Genomic DNA, 22,560 nt, shown 5'->3' on the forward strand with positions numbered 1-22,560 from the left:
GGTGTAATGAAATGCTTCTTCTAATTATATGGTTATTAAATAAATAATTTTTAAAAAAGACAGATTTTCCAGTCAGAGAATTAGATTTAATAAATCTGGAGAGAGGCTCAAGAATTTACATTTAAAACATACAGAGTGATTCAAATTCAAAATCTATACTCTGAAAAACCTTGATTTGCAAGATAAGAATAAAAGGAAAAAGCAATGAAAGTGGGGGAGGAGTACACAAAGGTATGAATACTACTCAAAGAGATAAAGACACAGGATACTAGTACTTCTTGCAATTTTTCTTACCATACTATCTATAATAATTCACAAGAACTCTCTCTGCAAGTTGCCGTTTCCATTCCCATTTCATGTTTTTGCAAGCTGTAGCACAGACAGATTAAGTAATTTATCCAGGGCCACGTAAATGGCAGGGAATCTACTCCAGACTTGATTTTCCTCACTACATCCCACAGCTGCCTTATGACAGGACATGAAAGTCAAGGAAAGGGCATCATGAGAAGGATTAATAATGTTCTTCTACAGAAGTGGCATTTTGAAAAGGATATAGCAAAAATTGATCACTGATTTTGGTAGACATTTTATAGAGGAATAGTAGGGTGAATGACTAAGTGAAGAGGAAGCAAAGCTAGCTAAGGACAAAATGAATGTAGATCACTATTTCCAGATATTTGCCTCAGGACAGAGGAAATGGCATTGAATGACAGCTTTGGAGTTTAGGATCTAATAAAGACACTGGCCTCTCAAGTTTCACTACTGATGAGACAGTTAAGAGAAAGGGCACAGGAAAATACTTGGAGAGCCCTGATGTAGGGCTGATCTAAACTGGAGGAGTCGTGCTTCTTTCATTTGACCTCAAGACGGAAAATGTACAGTTTAATAGTCATAAACATATAACCCTCAAAACCATTTACAATAGCAGGTTTATGTTTTAGGTTAGAGATGGGGTGATGAATCTTAAGATCAAGAATTTTGAAACAAAGGGGGAAAATGAAAGTTGTAATGAATGAAAGAGAAGACTGATCAGAAAAGATTTGGCAGGCATGCTTGAAATAGCTGAAATTCAGTATCATATTACTGATAGTACTTTCACATGAAAGAGAGAAAATAAATGTGATTAATTCAGCATTGAAATTTTGACAGATAGTTCAACAAAAGAACAATGAGAGAAGGGAGTTAAAGAGAATAGCAAAGCTTAAGTTGGTCTGGAAAGGAAAATGGAAGAGCATTCAGAGAGAAGACCTTGAGGGACCAGAAGTCTGAAAAATAGGTACAGTAGGAGTTACTGAGGTAGAGAACTGGCTGGACTGTTTTTTTATTTTAGAGATAAAATAATTCTGAGTAGTACCACAGGTCTGTGACTTTAGATATAAGTGATTGAAATGAACTTAGTATTGAGATTAAAGATGTATTATCTACTGTATTAAAAGAGTTGAAAGTGGGGAAGTTTGCTAAGGGGAGTCCCGATTTTGGCACTCTCTGGTACTCTGTTAAGGTCTCAGCCCCTAATGGGAAGGGTGGGGAGGGAGGATAAGACTGGGAGAGAAAGAGGAGAGATAAATAATGCCTAGCTAGTATAAAAAATCAGAGGGAATCATATTAGTCCAACAATCTAGTGACAGATTACACCTATAATATCTCTACATGAGTCCATGCGTATAGCTGAAGGCTATATAAGTGACAGACAGGAGAAGCTTCCTTTGAGTTGTTGGCCAGGGTAGTCCAATAGACTCCAAAAATGACACAGGCTATTCCAACAGCTCTTGATTACCTCCCAGAACTTGAAGGTAACACCCTATTGCTGAAGACAGGACATATTTCAGACCCAGGGGTATCCTATTAGTCCAAAAACCTACTGAAAAATTACACATACAATACCCCTACATGAGTCCGTGAGTATAGCTGAAGACTATATAACAAGAAGTAGTGCCAGACAGGAGAAAACTGTCTTTGAGTTGTTGGCCAGGGTAGCCTAAGAGACTCCCAAAATTACACAGGCCATTGCCACAGTCCTTGTATGCCTCCCAGAACTTGATGGTAAGACCCTATTGCTGAAGACAGAACATACTTTGGACACAGGATTTGGAACAACAGAGCTAGAACTGACCTGGAAGCTACCTCCCCTGAAGACTAGCTCTCATAGCTTTGGAGAGCACTAGCAAGCTGGTAAGAGAGAACATCAATCGATGGTCCAACCCTAGCTTCAAGGCCTAAAAACCACATCATTGACCAGGACAGCAAATGACATTGGTGCAGTAGTGGTACTTTTATCTCAGGGGTAATCATTAGCTATCTAATTAGACTTAAAGCCCACTCAAACTCATGTGTGGTACTGTAAACCTAGCCAAATACACATAGCTGGAGAGGTCATAGATCTTAGAGAAAACACCAAGGCTCTCATATCCCTAGACAAATGTAATTTTTACTATGTGGGAAATACGGATCCTTAAAATTACAGACAAGTATCTCATCAAAGTCACTACCCATCAAAGTAGCTTCTTTTTCAATAGATGGAGATTATTACAGAGTTATACCACTGGTCACCTACAGAGGTTGTCTGAGTTGCCCAACCCTAAGTGGCACATCTAGGATGCAACCTCTATACCTAATACTTATGAAACATACCACAAGGATGAAGAGAACACTGATGCATCTTTCAATTCTCATCCATGAAACTCCCTCATGCAACAGAGGGCCAGGAATGCAGAAGGCCACAAATGGCCAAAGGGCAGAGAATACGAGTCTACAGAGTGTGGATCCTTGGACAGGACTCCTATATTAAGGTCTACCCACCCAGGGCTCAGGGTCCATTGCAGAAGAAGGAAGAGAAAGATTTTAAGAGCCAGGAAGAGGTGCATGACCATACAGAAATGGTCCTTCAGGCACCTGGGACCCTTCCCATACAAACCTACAGCAGTGGTGTCAGTATGCACAAGACCCATGCAAACTTAAGCAGACAAAAACCCAGCACAGAACTGTGTAAATGAACAGCAAGCCTCAATCTTAGTCGTGGAATTAAGATTAAGAAATCATATCGGGGCTGGAGAGCATCAGTTAAGAGCACTGACTGCTCTTGCAGAGGACTTGGGTTCGATTCCCAGCACCCACATCGTAGCTACAAACTGCCCTTAACTCCAGTTCCAGGGGAATCCAAAGCCGTTTTCTGACCTCTGGGGCATTGCACGAAATGGGTACACTAACATACATGCAGGCAATACATTCATACACATAAAAATAGTAAATAAAATATTTTTAAAAGAATTATATCCTCTAAACTTTAAAAAATATTGTGTTTTACATTTGATTTGGATCTCTAGCATATTAGGAATTTATTTTTATAGATTGTCTTGCCATTTTTCTTTTTCTCTTGTGGATAAGTAGTGGTCTCAGCACTATTTATTGGATGTTTTATCATTCCACTGACTGAGAATGTCTGTAACAATGTTGCCAATGTTCCTTGTCTCTTTCTTAAAGGTATATGAAAATTACTCTTTTGAAGAACTGCGTTTTGCATCGCCAACTCCTAAAAGGTAAGAATCATTTTCTCAGAGCACTGCTAAAACTGAAACTTAATCATCCAGACTGAACACATCCAGAATTCCAACCTCCCTTCTAAATAGATATTACAGAATTTTCAAATTTTCCAGTTTATAGTTCCCAGATATGATAATATGTACATTTTCTTGTAGGATGTATTTTCAGTTATCTACAAATATATGAAATAAAAGTAAGATACCAGAGAAAGAATATCTAGTGTTTTAAAATATATAAACTATCTTGTCTAGGATTGGTTAGGATTTTTTCTGCTTGATTTTTTTTGTTTGTTTGTTTCCTTTTTGAGACAGAAGACCAGACTAGACCATTCTCCTACTTCTGCTTCCTGAGTGCTGTGATTGCAAGCATTTGTCACTACAACAGCTGCTTTGCTGTCTTTTAATTGTTCTTTTTCTCCTTCTCCCAGTGAGTTGTGGAGAGATTTCAGTGTGTTTTATTTGTATTGATTGTTATGTCTTATTTTTCAACCTCTGATTAATTCTGTTAACTCCAAATTTAAACAGATTTTTTAAGTTAGATTTTGTTTTGTTTTGGTTTTGAAACAGGGTTTTATCATATAGCCTGCGTTGGCCAAGAACTTGTGATCCTTCTGCTGTAGCCTCCCAAGTACTGGGGTGTAGATGTGTAACAGCATTTCTGACAGGAAAAGTACTTTTAAAAATAGACTCTTGAGTACCATCAAACTATATTGTATGAAAATCACAAAAATCCAGTTAAAAAGTTAAGTAGAACAAAATTGATGCATAGTACTTAGAGTAATGACCTCCACAGAATTTAGAAAAGACTTCTAAAGAAATCTGAAAGGTGCTAAAGAAATGGCTCAGCGTTTAAGAGCACTGTCCAATCTTACAGAGGACCTGGGTGTAGTTCCCAGCATCCACATGGGAGCTAACAACTATCTATAACTCCAATTCTGGGGGATCTGACACTCTCTTCTGACCTTTGTGGGCATTTTGCAATGTGGGTGCATTTACATACATGTAGGCAATGCACTCAGACACATAAAATAAAAAAAATAAAATAAATCTGAGAAAACATAACTACCCATAGGCTACTTTGCATTGCATGTCATCTGACCTACCTTATGAGAAATTGATAGGCTAGTCGGCTGTGGTGGTGCAGGCCTTTAATCCCAGCACTCTAGAGGCAGAGGCAGGTGGATCTCTGTGAGTTCAAGGCCAGCCTGGTCTACATAGTAAGTTCCAGGCCAGCTGGGATTACAGGGAGACCCTGTCTCAAAAAGACGAAAAAAAAAATTTTTTTTAAAGAAATCGATAGGTTATTTTGACTTTATTCTGATTTGTATGATAGTGTTACAGTATACAATCTAGAATGTTTTCTGTCAAATTTGGAAAATAGTGAAAATTGTTGTTTCTGACTCAGCTACGGTTTTATAACTTCCACTAGAGTAGACACAGATGACTTCTGTAAAATAAATGCGAGCATTATACATTTATAACCAGTTAAATAAGAACAAATTAACCTCAGTATAATGGCACACACCAGTAATGTAACACTCAGGAAGCAGAGGCAGGAGCATCCTGAGATCCAAGCTAGATTGGCTCTGTAGCACGTTCCTGGCCAAATTTGGCTACATAACAAGTTCACAGGTAGCTTTGGCTATATAGTGAGACTCTGTCTCAAAAATAAGAAATAATGAGTGGGCTGGAGACATGTCTCAATGGTTAAGAGCACTTACTGTTCTTCCAGAGGACCCAGGTTTGGTGCCCAGTGCCCACATGGTGACTAACATCCATTCTTAGCTTCAGTTTCAGGGGATCTAACATCCTCTTTTGGCCTCTGTGAGCATCAGGCACATATGTGATATACTTAAATACATGCAGGCCAAACACTCAGACACATAAAATAAAAATGAAATCTTTTTTAAAAAGAGAGAGCAAGGAAGGGATAGAGGGAGGGAAGAGAAATGGAAAAAGGAAAGGAGGAAGGGGAAGGATAAAAATCATTTACTAGTAAATAAGTTTTCATATACATTAGACATTTTAAACCCAATTGAAATAACCCCTTATCTAAACAGATTAATATATTCATCAATGACCATTGACCATCTGTTATGTGGAAGATAGTATTATAGGCCATTGATACACTTACAAACAAGATAGACATGGTGTCATTTGTCCTGGTGCTTTCATTCCTATAAAGCAAGAAGCTGTTTTAAAAAGAGAACAAAATGGTGATAATAAGAAAAGTTACTTGACAGACAACATGGGGGATGGAACAGATTGCTAAAATATTATCTAATGGAAGAGATTAGTTGAGGAGTATTGTCTAACTGAAGAGTTGGATGACAGTTAGCCACTTGAGGATTTGGGAAAATGCATTCAGGCTAGAGAAAATCTGGCCTAGACTGAGCTTGATGTCTTTGAAGAACAAATAGAAAGGTGATGAGCCTGGAGAATTGTGAGAACAGGGAAATGTTTGAAGATGAGACTGCAGTTTCATGAGATGTGTTTAGTAATATGTGGTCTAGCAGAATGGGTTAAAAGAAATTGAATTTTCATTACTTTCATGTTTAAATAGAATTGCTACATGTGCTGACTTAAAATTCTTAGAAGATTGTTCTGACTACAACTACTTTCTAAAGATGAATTATAGGGGATTAAGGATGGGAACAGGGAAATGAATTAGACACTATTAGGTGAGTTGGGGTAAGGGTAGATGTATAAGGTAGTGCCAGTAGACCCTGTCACCAGTAGAATCAAGAATGATCACAGATTTTTCTTTGGCTATAGTAACAGCCTAGAGCAGGTCTCAGTCAATCTTGGCTCACACACCAAATCTGACTTACTGCTCATTTTTGTAAGTAAATGTCATTAGATAACAACTTTACTAGTTACTTTATGTACTGTCCATAACTGCTTTTGTTAAAAACGTAAAAAAGGATATATACACTTATACATATATAATGATAAAGTTAAGTAGTTGTGACAAAGACTTTTGGCCTAAGAGACTAAAATATTATTACATAAAACCTTTACTGACCTGTGGTGTCATAATTTTTATGAGGATCAAAAGTCCTAGGAATGAGCATGTATTCTTCTATACTGTGTTGTTTTGTGAGGAGGTCTATGTATGTGAGTGAGAAATAAGAGCTTTTCTTTGGATTTGTTAAAACTAAAATTCCAGGGCTGGAGAGATGGCTCAGTGGTTAAGAATACTGGCTGTTCTTGCAGAAGGCCTGGGTTTGAATCCCAGCACCCACATGGCAGCTAACAACTGTCCATAACTCCACTTCCAAGGGATCTGACAGCCTCTTCTGTCCTCTGTGGGAATTGTACGACATGGGTTCACTTACCTACATGCAGGCAATACATACATACACATATAAAATAAAAATAATAAATAAAATATTTTTAAAAAATAAAATAAAACTGAAATTGCAAGTTCCTTCTTGGGTATTTAGGTGGAGCTGCAGCTGTGCAGCTGTACATAGTTTGAAGCTTAAGAGAAAAGTGAATTTAGGAACCATTTATATAGAAATGATACTAACACTAAGTGATGGACAGCTGATCAGCTGAAATGAATTAAAGACCTAGATCCAGCCCCTGGGGTATTTCATAAGTTAAAGGGCAGTCAGAAAAGGAGGAGCCAGCAAACACTTAAAAAGAAGAGCCAAGAGTTACCATCTATGAATGCTGCTGAGAGGTTGCTGAGGAGGAAGAAATGACTGAAGCTTAAGGGTATAATGATCATAATAACTCTGACATCAGCAATTGCCATGAATGTTGAGAGCGAAAGGCTAGTAAGAGTTAATTGTAGAAGAAAAATGGAAGGAAAAATAATGGAAAGGGCAATAGCAGTTCTTAGATAAGTTTTCATATAAAGAGGAGAAGAGATAGAAGACCTTGTTGGAAAGCATATTAGAAAGGATTCTGTTGTTGTTGTTGTTATTGTCTTTTTTGAGACAGGGTCTCCCTGTAGCTCCAGCTGGCCTGGAACTCGCTATGTAAACCAGGTTGGCCTTGAACTCACAGAGATCCCCCTGCCTCTGCCTCCCGAGTGCTGGGATTAAAGATATGTGCCACCATACCAGGCTGATTAGAAAGGATTTTAATAGCAGGAATTAAAATGGAAAATTCTAAATTTTTTATGCTAATGGTTTAGTACTGGAGGAGAAATTAATAATGTATGATAGAGAAAGTGAGGTAATTATAGTACCAAAGTGTTGAAAAATAAAAATAAAATAAAATCATAATTCAAATGAAAAACACTCACTTGAGATAAGAGCCACACTGCTTCTTCCAGTATAACAGGAGAAAAAATGAGGAAAAGTCAGTTTAATGGTCTGATTATAACATGGAGCTTATAGCCAATTACTTCTATTTCCTCATAGAAGGAAAGGTGCAAAGATCAGCTGAAAGTAGGGAAGAGGAGTGATGGAATTTTGAGGTGAAAATAGGAGTGAAATTGTAAGTAGGGAAGCATATAGTGATGGAGCACTAGGAATCCCAGGCACTATGATAATGCAAACAAATAAATGTCTGTAGAAATACCATAACAATCTTACTGTGCTTGATTAAAAGTAAATTTTCCGATACCCATCTTTTCTTTTTAGGCCCAGTGAAAATATGCTGATCCGTGTCAATAATGATGGGACTTACTGTGCAAACTGGACTCCAGGGGCCATTGGGCTCTACACTATTCATGTTACCATTGATGGCATTGAAATAGGTAAATAAAAATTTAAGTAATAAGTTATAGAAAAGAACTAGAATCAAAATTATCTTTGTATCATAGTTTTACCCTTTGTGTCATACACATGGGTAGGTTTTATAACTTCTTTGTTGCTTCATTTCCTGACACATAATGAATATTTAATTAGCACATTGCTGAGATCATATTATTGTGCAATAGTCAGTGGCATCTGATCACTCAGTGCAGTTCTCATGAGTTCTCCCCTCCATTTCCCAGTGTGCAGGTGAGGTATGAGATGCCCCCCTTACTCCTGCATTACCCTGTGCATACCCCCTCTCCCATTAAATCTAAAACACATACTGATTTTCTTTTAGATGTTAATTCTTACTTTTTATGTTTAAGAGGATAAAAATAGAATGAAAAAAATTTAATATGTATTGATATCACCAAAGGGTGAGTATAATACTAACATTCCTACTTTGAGTAGTTTGGGTTTTTTTAGCAGAAATAAAGAGACTCTTCACACTTAGGTGTGTAAAACATGTAACTAAATATAACCAATACACAAGTGTTAAAATTTTGCATGTTGCTGAGATACACCTGGCAAACAAGTCATTTGAAATACAACATAGGGACAGGTGAGTTATACAAATTTTAGACGGAATTTAAAACACTGATACTGCATAGATACTTGAACATTCATGTTTATTGCCACATTTTCACAATAGAAATGATAGATAATTAAAATATGGCATTCTACGTAAGAACATTTTACTCAGCCATAAAGAAATGAAGTTGGCAGGAAAATGCTGGATCTGAAAAGTGTTCTATTAAGTGAGCTGTCCCAGATCTGAAAATCCCATTCTTCCTCATATATAAATCTTAAATTTTCATGTTAGTATCAATATAATGAAGGAGGCTGAGAGTAGGTTAGGATATGAAACTAGACAGGAAACCATGAGAGGGGAACAGGAAGTATTGAGAAAGGGTAGGGAGAGTAAAAGACCACATGTGGCATGAAAGTAGAAAGAATGTAGGAGGGCACACACAGGAAAGGGAGGAGGAAGGGGGAAAGAGGAACCACAAAACAAACTTTGTTTTAAAAAAAATGCCATAATGAAAATTAATTCTTTGTTTGCTTTAAAAAAAAAAAAGCACTGACAAGTTAGGAATGACTTTGGTAGGTACAATTTTCAGTCATCTTATACAATAGTGAAGTATAGGCAACTTTTTTGTTGTTGTTGTTTTGTTTTGTTTTTAATGAAGCTGAGGAAGGGATACACATTTACTTAGAATCATCTGTTTGCTTCCCTAACTCAACATTAGCCAAACTCTCATTAGTCTGGAATCTTTTGTTGATCATAGACAAGGGCAGATGCTATTTCATAAGATCACAGGTAATAATAGCTCAACATTTATACATTGTACATGCACATTGTTATGACATATTTCCCATATTTTGTATCATTAAATTCTCATAATGTGAGTAGAGAGCCTCGTCATTAACATCTCATGCGTGAATTCATTGAGGCACAAAGTCACACAATTAGTGTGTAAGATGTAAGAGCACCAAGTAGTCTAGTGGCAGAACCTCATCTCTTAAGTACTGTTATATCATGCTGTCTGTCTATCCATCATGCTGTCAGCCATGCTCTGCTGCCTGTCACACACAGTAGTTACCAGTGTGGATGATGAAGAGTGTTCTTATCTGTTGCTGTTGGATAACACTTGTTGCAGGAGGATTTCTTTATCATTATTTTTAAAAATTTCAGATCCAGTCAAATAATGGGAGAGCCTTTTCAAGTTTAAACACTGAAGGAAGCATGATAGCTTGCCCTTCTCTAATCTCAGGACCACATTTTCAAATATTTCTCTCTTTCTCTCCCCCCCCCCCTTTTGACCTGTTGAGTACCACTATTGCCTTAAAAAAAAAAAAAAAAAAAAAGAACTCATAATTTTTCTTAATTGTTTAAAATAGTCTGATGTTTATATAAAGTCAGATTTCAGGGTGTGTCTCCTTCCTGCCTTTTGGTTAAATATTATAGTTCTATTAATTTTCTTACAGATGCTGGCCTAGAAGTAAAAGTGAAAGACCCACCAAAAGGGATGATTCCCCCAGGAACTCAGCTGGTCAAGCCAAAAACTGAACCTCAACCAAATAAGGTCAGGGTAGCATGAGACTAAACGCAAACTGGTCAGATTTTAAATTTTTCGTCAATGTTTGAAAGTGGCTGTCAAAGATGTAGAATTTTACTTGCTTTATTTCAGTGTTTGGATTTTCACTATCCTAAAATCAGTTTGAAGAGTAGTTGATAGGAATTATAATCATTTCAAATTGTACGAACTATACTTTCTGGCTTCTTTGTATATTCTTTTAAAAAAAACATTTTATTATTTTATATTTTTATATGTATGAATGTATTGCTTTCATGTATGTAAGTGCATCCATGTTGTGCAGTGTCTGCAGAGTTCAGAAAAGGGCATTGGATCTCCTGGAACTGGAGTTATAAACAGTTGTTAGCCACCATGTAGGTACTGGGAACTGAACCGGGACCTCTGCAAAAGCAGCCAGTGCTCTTAACCACTGAGCCATCTCTCCAGCCCCTTCTTTGTATGTTCTTTAATAGTTTAAGAGTGTTGCGTACATTGTTATTGAAAACTTATAGTTAACAGAAAGTCTACTGAAATTACATGTAACTTTTCAAGGTTAAAAAATATTTTGTACTATTAAAAGAAAAATTAATTTCCTGACAAAGACTAACTAAAGGAATTCGGGTAAACTGCTTGTTAAAAATAAAACAATGAATTCATATCATGCCTTTTGTCTTATGTCTTCAAAAATTAGACAGAGGGAAATCATAAATGTATTCTTTAGTACTTAGAAATATTGTTTTTTTATTTTTATTTTTATAAATGAATGGCAATTATTTGCAGAAGGAAGCAAACTATAAAGTGAAAAACTTTTGAAACTGTAGTTCTTTCACATCTGATGATTTTATCACTTAGGAAATAGAGGTTCTGTATTTTGTCTCTCACTGTCTTGTCTTTTCTGTTCTCAGGTTCGAAAATTTGTGGCCAAAGACAGTGCAGGGCTCCGTATTCGGAGCCACCCTTCCCTTCAGAGTGAACAGATAGGCATAGTGAAAGTCAATGGAACTATCACTTTTATTGATGAGGTAGGTCATTCAATAAAGTCCTAATAATTCGTTTTGGACAAATTTTTTTGATAATATTTGCACAATAACAAGGAAAATAGGTTTAAAAGTTACTGGGTTTTTAATAGTTTGGGAAATCTTTTGAAAATTGTTTTGTAGCTTTGTTCATTGAGTTTCACACATTTCATTTATTTTCCTTTATCAATAAAAATATGGGAAAATACTACTTCAAGCATGAAGAAAACTCACTTGAACCTGGAGTTCAGAACCTGTAAAAGTACTGGTTACTGAAGCTAGAGGTAGATGGTTTAAATGATTTTCAAAGTAATGTTAAAATATATTTCTTAAATTGCTTTAACTGTACATTTAACTTTGTACTTCATCCCTAGTACATTTTCTTATACTACAACCAAGTAGCCTGTGATTGTTAAATTTGTAGGATGAAAGATTTGTGTTCTTTTGGAAAACATTTAATTTTACTGTTAAATTACTTATTGTAAGTGTGATTTATTTGAACTTTTATCTTGAGAGAAATTGTTTTTACAATTTCATCCTGTGAATTATCAGATCATTTTGGTATTCCTTGCTCTTTCTTTTCTTTGGAATTTCTTTCAAACCTCATTGTCCCCCTTATTGACAGGCATTACTAGTTTTCAGCCCTCAACCCCCATGGGAGTTACAGGAAGGCATGCCTTGGTTTTGTGGCTTCTTTCTTCTAGATCCACAATGATGATGGTGTATGGTTGAGACTGAATGATGAGACAATAAAGAAGTATGTTCCTAACATGAATGGTTACACTGAAGCCTGGTGCCTCTCTTTTAATCAACATCTTGGCAAGAGCCTTCTGGTCCCTGTTGACGTAAGTAAAAGATGGTTTTTAAAAGCATCGTAGTTGCACTTTGTCCTCATCATACAGCTTTTTTTAATTAGTCTGGGGTAACCCATGTCTAAATCACTTTTACTTAATACGTGCTTGAATTCTTAAGGGTTTCTGTGTAATGAAAGTGGAGTTTGGCAAGGTAAAGGCCCTTAATGCTTCCTGTCACTAGCAAGAAGTAATAAATTAAAACTAAGCCTATTGATTTCCATTCAAAGAGATAGGTACTTTATTTCTTTCTTATTCACATAGTTATTTGGAATGAATTCCAAACTAAAATTTAAGAAAATAGACTTACTATGCATTCAACAAGTATAAATGTTTGTTATGGTGACATTTTGCATTTATTTTGCTGTGTTAATATAAGATGGTTCTTAGACCTGTGTTGTATCATCTTTAGTGATACTAACTTAATCATTATAGCTCCTTGATGACTGCAGTGGAATTGTTAAAGCCCGTGTTTTCTAGATTCTGTATCATGAAATATGGTAGTAACCAAACCACCATATTGATCTAGCTACAAAGTATGATTTTTCTTCTTTTCTTCACTATGTGCTCCTTATGATATTGCTGATAAATAGCACTAGTATGGTATATTTAGGAATTGATAACTAGTTGGCAGGTCTTAAGCAAAGAATTAGGGGTAGAAAGCAGTTAAGGACTGTGTAAATTGAGTTTCCTTTTCCTCAAGTGGCATTTAGTCTGTAAGAATGGAAAGGGCTTACTTCTTTCACCAGCTACAACCACCCAGAAAATTTAGCTTGCTTTTCTCACTTTCAACCATTTATATTTTATTTGTGTGTGTATATGTGTGTGTGTGTGTGTGTGTATTATTTTTGTTTTTAAGCTCCTTAAGCACAGTAGCACACACCTTTAATCCTAGCACCTAGGAAGCAGATGCTGGCGGGTCTCTGTGAGATCAGGCCAGCTTGGTCTACATACGGAGTACCAGGTCAGCTGGGGCTACAGGAAGACCCTGTCTACCCCTCAAAAAGAGTAAGAACTAAATAAGGATTCTTACTCATGTTTGTTTTTTATACAGTGTTAAATACTACATTCTACTCAAAGTAGTCTTTCAACATTGCTTGATATCTGAGTTCTTTTCATCCAGTATCATCAAGCCACTTAAAATAATTCTTAACAGGTATGTGTGCTTCTTACCTTGATTGTCTCATTTCATCCTCTTTGTGACTCTGTCATGTTACTGTTTTGTTTTGTTTTTTTTTTCCAATGAGGAAATATAAGTACTCATCAAGATCGAACCCTACTTAATCTGACTCAAAGTATATATTTTATGTTTGAAATTCCTTAGCATAATGAAGAGATAAGGCTAAATATAATTATACAAAGTTAAGTAATTGTATGATCAAATAATTAAGTTGCTTTGGCTAAGCTGTGGATGGCTTAACTCAGGAGGTAACATCAAAGGCAGATGTAATGAAAAAGTTGCCATGGAACAAGTGAGGATATTAAAGTGGTGTCACTTAAAATAATTCAATTAAAGTAATAGAAGTATTATAAAAAAATCACAAAAATCATATTATTTTGGATAAACTTCCAAATTAAAAAATATGAATACTTGTAGCCTTGATGACTGAATGAAGATGAATCTCATAACATGTCCTGAAAGCAGATAAGTCAGTTTGAAAACCACACCTGGAGAATGTGGACTTTAAAGTTTTTGCCTTACCTTGCCTTGCCTTACATGAGGACCTGAGTTCACCCCCCCCCCCAACCCAGGTAAAAATGCTGGGCATGGTTATGCATGCTTGTAATCCCAGTGCTTGGGAGGTGGAGACAAGAGAATTCCTAGTTTTCATTGGCCAGCCAGCCTAGCCTTATTGGTGGGCTCCAGGCCAGGACATGACCCCATCTCAAATGGGGGTCGATGTTCCTGAGAATGACACCTAAGGTGGTCCTCTTGCCTTCATATGACTTATGACACACATGTGCATGTATACCTGCATACACATAAATGCATTCACAGCATTCATATATACATACGAAAATTAAAGTTCTGTGATTTGAAAACTACAAAATGTTAGCTGGTACAGTGTTTCATATGTCTTAGGAAATAGAAATAAAAAGAGAGAGCCAATTATGCACATGACATAGGAAACATTTACCTGCCTAGAATCAAAGGTGTAAATTTTTTTAAAGCAAATCTGCTTTTACCATTGGAGATATTTTTTACATAAAACTTATACACCCAGTTCTTTGGGTACTTTGTCAAAAATGGCAAATATACATTTAAGAAATATTGAATGGAAAAAAATTATATCAAGGAAGGCTGATGCTAGACCAGTAGATATGTAGACACCAACAGTTGTGTTCTGATTCTTGAAGAAGCAACTTGGGTATCTGAACATTGCATGTATTTATACAGAACTCTTCCTATTTAAGCTAATTGGTGTTGACCTAAAGGAAGTACACTAATAGTCCAAAATTAGCAGCATTAAAGATTTGGAGTAGGAACAAATAAAAATGTCATCTTGTGGTCTCTTTTATAGTATCACCAACTTGGTAAAGTTAGCAAATGCTTTTTGCATTTTATGGACATTCCTTTAAAATACCTAACAATGCCTGGAAATACGGGTTTAACATATTTCAGATTTCTTCGTTTTGTTCTGTGAATGAGTTGGTGCCTCATGTGTACATGGCCTGTTTTTTTTTTTAATGTTAATGATCATTACTCAGTATATCACTAGTAACTGTTCTATCAGTGCTATACTTGATTTTGATTTTCTGGTGTTATGTTTTACTTTCAAATTGGCAACCTTAGTTCCAAGCTTTTCTATCAGAGTGATTTTTTGGGGGGGGGTGAGCATTTGACATGTCTGATCATATATTTTTGCTGTGATAATTATTAACTCATTTAATGACTCCTGTGCCTTGAGAAACTGTCAGTTTAGAATTACAGTTTGTTTCTTCTTAATTTAGTTAGCTTTAATTATGTTTTAATATTCAAATTTTCCTGAAATAACTTTCTATCTTTAAAATATGATTTAACAGTAAAATAATTTATTGTGTACATGCCTCCCTATGGTGTCATATTAATCTATGAAGTTATATAATGTGAAAGATAATTTATGTTTTATAATAATGAGAAATTGAGACTTCATAGAAATTAATATTTTGTTAAGTTTTCATTATCATTAGATTAAAATATTCCTAAATTTTGAGAAGAAAACTATTTAATTTGTTTTTAAACTCCAGATTTATGTTTGGTAAATGTTTTGGTATGTGATAAGTACAGTTTAAATATACAGTAAACAATTGTTGGCCAAGAATTTTCTATAACTACAGAAGCAAAAACAAAAGCTTCTAATTTGAATTTATATATGGTTAACAGAAACAAAATTGATTTCATTGGCTAACTGTTGCCATAGCTAGTTTTTATAAGTTTGAATATTATTGCACATGTTACTAACTCAGCAAACACTTAAGTTTGCAATAGTGAAATTAAAGAGAGGTATAAGCTTAAAGAATCACTGTTAGTTCTTTAATGATAAATTGATGTGCATTGTTTTTCATGTTACTTTTAGTACTAGAATAATGTATAATAAAATGTAGGAAAATACTTTAAAAATCTTAATGTTATATTAGGTCAAAATGTCAGTATCACTATCTGTGAGGGAAAACAGCCACTGAGCAAGTGCTTCACAATTCTTACATGCAGTGATCAACCACATGGATATCATATTCCCTCAGAAGAGATTTCAATGTGCTTTGTAGTATTTGTTTTACCTAAAGAGAGAGCACCCTGTGAGCATGCATTTTAAAACTGAGGGCATGATGGCATTGGTTTCAGTTTTGTTTTGCATTTATTTGTAGATATATCACTAGAAACTCATTTTCTATATCTTATATTTTGTAATTAGTATATATGTATTTTGTGTGTGTGTGTGTGTTTCTGTATCCATCCACACATAACTTAGGAAAATAAATGGAATATAGGAAATACATTCTTATTGTCTAAAATGACTTATAATTGATAAGTAATTTTAATGTTTCTTTCATGTTAAAGTCTTAGGTGATAATACTTTTCACTAACATTTGAGTGTCCCCTTTTTCTGATACAACCAACATACTCTTTTAGGAGTCTTTGCATAAGCAGTAAAGGTGTGTAGTTGCTGCATATTGCATATAATTTGCATTTTAGTTGAATAAATATAGACTGATAGCATGATAGATCTGTGTAAAATGTGTATCGCATAAATTGTCATTAGAGTGTTTATGAAAATATTTTTTCTAGGATTGTTTTGCCATGAATTAATTGTTCTTTTAAAAATACTTTTAGAATTCAACATAAAGACCCAGAATGCCTGTGGTTTACTAAATTTTTCTATGATCAAGACTAGATTGGCCCTTGGTAAAAGATTCAGATTCTGTGTTTCTTTATGCTTAAAAATTTTACTAATAGTTTTCAGGAACATTCCCGAAGTTTTATGTTTATCTTTCTTTTTTTTCATTTATAGAAGGGAGGAAATTTTTAAATGACTTGGGTTTTTCATTTGAGTTTTTATTTTTTATATCTTAAAAGTGAAAATTAGTTCATATATGCCATTACTATTTATAGTAATAGTTGGCATTTTTCTACACAGTCTCATTATTGATATTCTCTTTATAAAACAGCAGACTGCTTTTCATCATAAAACAAATCTGGCTTGTACTAGAACAAATATTTTAAGGAGTTTTAAGGTTTCCTTCTTGTATTAACTGTCTTAAGCCTTTTAACAAAGTCTGGCTCTTGATGTTAGTAAATGGCATGACACACTATATCTATGGAGAGCTTTTGGGAAAAAATGCGTTTTTCAGAACATTGGTATGTGGTTTACTCAGATGGCTTCAGTCTCACTTTATTAAAATATTATTTCCATATTGGTGCTGGCGTACAGAAAGTGTTGTTACTGTGAACGCTTCTTCTGCAGATGATACTCTGTTCCCTTTCTTTGTTGATATTTTTCTTTCTTAAACTTTGTCGCTCAGAATATCTTTAATGCTAGCCAAGGAGTCAGGGATTTGGACGTATTTTCATGGACTTCCAAAGCTTTTTTCCCCCAGGTGAGTTAACTGTAAGGAACAATCATGCATTATCCAGTTATTTCAGCTTGTACAAAAGATTTACACTGTATCTTTGAGGTTTTGCTTAGGATTAGTAAAATAAATTTTCTTACAAGAAAAAAAAAATCTGTGCAAAATACTACAATAGAATTTCCCCTCTCCTTTTGCTGAAAATGTATTCTTAGTTTAAATGAAGTGAATGTTTTGAATGACTTCACAGTTGCAGTAGTTTTTCCAGTGAGCCTCTCCAAGAACTACATCCAAGTGACTTTTCTCAGAAAAAAAAAACCAAGTAGGTGGTAGTATTGTGACCCTGGGACTCTTTCTTTTTTCCCCCTGCCACTTTTTTGCATTTCCCTTTTGAATATTTATCTTAGAAAGGGGGTGGAAATTGAATGAGAAGAAAATATATTGAAATGCACCAATTTTACATGCTGGTACCCAGGTCTCACATTTCTGGATTAAATAAAATGTGCATTTTAGGATTGCTTAAGAATGACAGGCACAGTCATGATTTTATGTCCATCAGTTATTTCCATACTGCTTAAAACAAAAGAATAACTTTAACCTTTAACAAATGTGCTTTGCTTTCTGTTTACTTTATGTAGTTTCATTAATAATTCAATAAATTGTTAACTGTCATAATAAAGGTCCTCATATATTGCCTTTGGTGAATAGGTTATAATTATTACTAGTTTTGCCAAGACTTAACCCCAGTGTTAGCCTGAAGTTAAAGTTACTATTAGATCTAATTAAATGGTGTAAGAATATCATTAAATGACACTGAAATTGTTTTTCTGCTCAGTCTGTGCATATTCATTGCTATTCATGTCAACATGCAACCTTTTTTAAAGCGTGTGTAAATAGGACTAAGACTTGCCTCCTCTGTGAAATGACATGCTGTGTTTGTTGGAACTGGTCATTGACAAATAGGAATTTTCAATGTTTACTGAAAAGTCTTGTGATTATAGTAACAATATTTAAAGTTTAGATCTTATATTTAATTTTTATTTTTAATGTTCTCTTTACAAATATATATATATATGAATGCCCATTTTTAGCTGAACTTATATAGTATTCTTTCCAAGTCATTAAGATTCTCATTTCCATAAATTGTCAATACATAACTAGAATGTTGGTAAATGTAGTATGGTTATTATACTAAATATCAATTTATTGTCTATAATATATACGTAAGTCAAAATTTATGATTTTTTACCTTCAGGAATTTTGTATTAATAGTTTTGTTATCAACCACTTGGAGTGAATTTTTAAATTTTATCAGCATATATTATACATATTAAGGGGTTTATTACATTTTCATACATGTATATAATACATTTTAATCATATTACCTGTTTTTAATCTCTCATGCACGCTCATCAATACCCTGCTCTTCCCAATTAATTCACCTATAAAAATTTATAATTTTTTTATTACCACCATGTGATTTACAAAGTATCGTGTGGGGAGGAAGATTATAGGTATCTATCTGTAATCCCAGAACTTAGCAAGCAAAAGAGAAGGATTGTTAGTTTCTGGCCAATTGGGACTGTATAGCAAAACCTAGTCTCAAAATAACAAATAAAAAGCTAGTAGTGAATTTAAAATTTTCTCTAACCAATCTTATATTTAATTAACAAAGTACCTAAGAATTCTTGAATCTATATATATTTTACCTTCCATATTTATTTTTAATCTTCTATTATGTATTTGTATATTATTCAACTATTAAGATTGAAAATACTAGTAGGAATAGAACCATTCTAAAAAAGTTTATCTTGTATAGTGTTAGTTTGTCATCATTTATACAACATTAAATATTAATTTTAGCTGTATTTTATATGAGCGTCTCATGACTATCTTTTACTCTACAGTATTTAAAGGAATGGTTTTTAAATTGTTTTAAAATAATATTGGCAGGGTGAAGTTGTACGTTTCTGGCATAATACTTGCCTGGCCTGTGCAAGGCCCTAAGTTCAATCCTCAGCACTATACACACAGAGAAAAGTAATAATGTCCCAGTGTGGAACTTGACTTTGCATTTAATTGGAAATACATGAAAATAAGTGTATTTCTCCATACAATTCATCAGAGCACTGATATTCAATAGAAAATTTTGAGTAGGTGCTTTGCATTTAGAAGTGACTCTTTTCAATGTATAAATTGAAATACTTTATTTTTAATGCACCTTTAATGCTAATCTCTCTTCTCTACTAAAAAATGTCTCTTTTTTTCTATTACTAGCATTAATATGTCATTTACTAATGCTGGTCTAGCAAATCCTGAAAGACATTTCCATTTGTTATATATTAAACTATGGATTGGTAAAATGTTATAAGCGTTATGTCTTTGAATATAATACTGTATTTCTTAAATTTGGGGGTACAAATGACAATTCATTTTCTTTCCTGCTGTGTTTTTCTCTTTTATTTTAAATACCATTCAGTATAAAAATTGAAAAATTCTTTAGTAGTGTTATTAGCTGATATTTCAATATGTTTTTAATTGGCAGTATTGTGATTTGCTATGAAAATCATGAATAGAATTATGAAACTAATAATAAATTGATTTTGTTCATTTTTCTTTTCCCATCTAATTTTTCAGGAACCTAAAACTAATACTGATGACTTTTTCAAAGACATGAACTCCTACTGCCCACAGGAAGCAACAATGCAAGAATCAGACATGCCGTTCTTTAGAGGAGGACCAGGCATGTACAAGGTAGTGAAGACAGGCCCTTCAGGTCACAACATCAGAAGCTGCCCTAACCTTAGAGGTATCCCAATTGGAATGTTAGTTCTGGGAAACAAAGTCAAAGCAGTGGGAGAGGTATGGATTCTTGTAGCTTCATGACTTCTATGATACTCATTTTTACTATAATGTTATAAAATATCATTTTCTTCCAGAAATTGTTATTTCTACCCAGGTTCTTATATGTTAATGTTCCTGATCTTTACATGCATTGGAAACACTAACATAATTTTTCTGTGCTTTTAAAAAAAATTCATTCTCATAGTTATCCTATGAAAACAATGTTTGTATTGTTTATATTAACAAATAATTTGTATTGTATTGTATTGTATTGAAATTTTATGTTATCACATATATCTTTTATTATTATAAATGTACTGATCACATATATCTTTTATTATTATAAATGTACTGTTATGGGTAGTCAGCACTTAAAATATTTTATATGAGTTGCTATGGAGATGTGACCATCTACAAAAGGTTTCATTTCTTTTTCCCATTCACAGGTCTTAACTGAAGTCTTGAGCAAATAAAATTATTCTTTCAGCCACTGTGGCATTTGCCTCAGCTGATAAGCTTGAAGATGTAGTGTGTCATGCTATTTCTCAGGGTCAGGGTGATTTTTAAATTACACTGTAGACACTGTCAAACCAATAATAATGGATATGCTATGTTAGGACATTTTAGGCCCAAAAATATTGGCCATGTGTTTTGGGTAACACTTGAAATTATTTGAGTGATCTTTGTGCTCTAAAAATATTATTTTTTAAATATTATTTCAATTAAAGGCTTAACTCAGCAATATTTTACAGAGCTTTTTATTTCTGTCTTACCTCAGGCTGTGGTCTTAATTTCAGAAATGAATTTCACAGTAGAAATGTGTTGGGATGATTACATTGTTCAAAAACACTTAAGCTTTTTACTGTTTTTTTCAGCCTGAGTATCCTGAAAGAATTAAGCCAATCAATCATGCTTTTTGTTATGTACCAGGTAACCAATTCTGAAGGTACATGGGTGCAACTGGATAAGAACAGCATGGTAGAATTCTGTGAGAGTGATGAAGGAGAGGCATGGTCCTTAGCTAGAGACAGAGGTGGAAACCAATACCTTCGGCATGAAGATGGCAAGTTGGCTTACATTTGTCATTTTTTTTATTAAACTTTGAAATTAATAAATTTTATGTTTAGTGCATTTTGTTTTAGGAGGTTTTGTGTGTTTATTTTTAACTAAAAGAAAATCTGAAGGTTTAAAAAATCTTACGACTAACAAAATTGATTAGTAAAATATATAAATGCTAAACAAATGCCCAAGAGAGAAAAGAATTATAAGAATTTTGAGAATATAATTACATATCCTTTTTAAAAAAGAGAAAGAAAGCATGTGTTTACTTCACTAACCTGAATCCCTGTGCCTCATCCTTCGGTGCCAAGTTTTTAGGGCCTGAATTTTCTACCAGAAACTGGAAGAAAGTTCAGGTTTCCATCCACCAGTTATGGAATTTATTCCTTTCTTATGATATTTTATCATAAGAAAGAAACATTTAAATAAACACATAGCATCTTTTGGCGAGTTTCCTAGTTTGTTGTTAGACTTAGCTTTTAGCTTAATTTTTTTTAACATTGATTTCACTAAGATTTCCCTTTATCCCTTTCTGTTTATTATACCAGGGTGGCAAAACCTTATTTTTCAAAGTTCAGGAAATGTTATCACTTAGAAGAAGCTTTAATGGATCCTCACAATACCAATAATTCTGAGTTCACAAAGGACTGCATTCACAAATTGATAACATTTTATTGAAGTTAATTTCTACCTTTTCATACTGAGACTGTGAGTCCCTTGTGGACAGGCATAAATGAGAATTTTATTTCTATATTCCTAATTTTTAAGCAGTTCTTATCCTTACTAACTAGTTTATTACAAAGTTTTATGATTGAAAGTTAATTTATAAACATCATAGGATACCAAAGTAAGTAGATAAAGTATAGATAGGACTTTCTGCCAAATCTCAAATTTATAGGATAAGGTCAGTAAATAAGAGTTTGTAATTTAAAGTGAAAGCTTTTTTTTTATACTGGGCACTTAGAATCTTTGAAAATTTTTCTGTTTGAATATGCATACACACAGCTATCTTGATTTCTAGTTTATATGGCGTCCAATTTATTTTTAAACTGTCCTTGTGTAAATTATTTACAATAAGAATTACTTGTTCAGAAATCCTGTGATCATGAAAGTAAAATGGCCACACAAGAGCAAATATCCATTCCTCATTTTACACTGCATTTAATTTTTTTTTTAAAAATCAATGATTTGGGCCGGGCGTGGTGGCGCATGCCTTTAATCCCAGCACTCAGGAGGCAGAGGCAGGTGGATCTCTGTGAGTTCAAGGCCAGCCTGGTCTACATAGCAGTTCCAGGCCAGCCGGGGCTACAGGGAGGCCCTGTCTCAAAAAGACCAAAAAAAAAAAAAAAAAAAAAAAAAAAATTTTTTCAATG

At 34.2% G+C, this 22,560-nt stretch overlaps 1 protein-coding gene across 1 annotated transcript in view; it reads left to right on the top strand.

Moving 5' to 3' along the window:
- Mycbp2 (MYC binding protein 2) overlaps positions 1-22,560 on the top strand; it is a 343,026-nt gene that overhangs the window by 231,201 nt on the left and 89,265 nt on the right. Inside the window, 8 exon segments of the mRNA XM_029558112.1 lie at positions 3,481-3,536; positions 8,138-8,253; positions 10,283-10,380; positions 11,277-11,393; positions 12,092-12,232; positions 17,240-17,314; positions 19,922-20,146; positions 21,059-21,191. Of these exon segments, the coding sequence (XP_029413972.1) occupies positions 3,481-3,536; positions 8,138-8,253; positions 10,283-10,380; positions 11,277-11,393; positions 12,092-12,232; positions 17,240-17,314; positions 19,922-20,146; positions 21,059-21,191 (961 nt within the window).

This window comes from Nannospalax galili, unplaced genomic scaffold, assembly GCF_000622305.1.
Source record: "Nannospalax galili isolate Female #2095 unplaced genomic scaffold, S.galili_v1.0 scaffold408, whole genome shotgun sequence".
Taxonomy (NCBI): Eukaryota; Metazoa; Chordata; class Mammalia; order Rodentia; family Spalacidae; genus Nannospalax; species Nannospalax galili.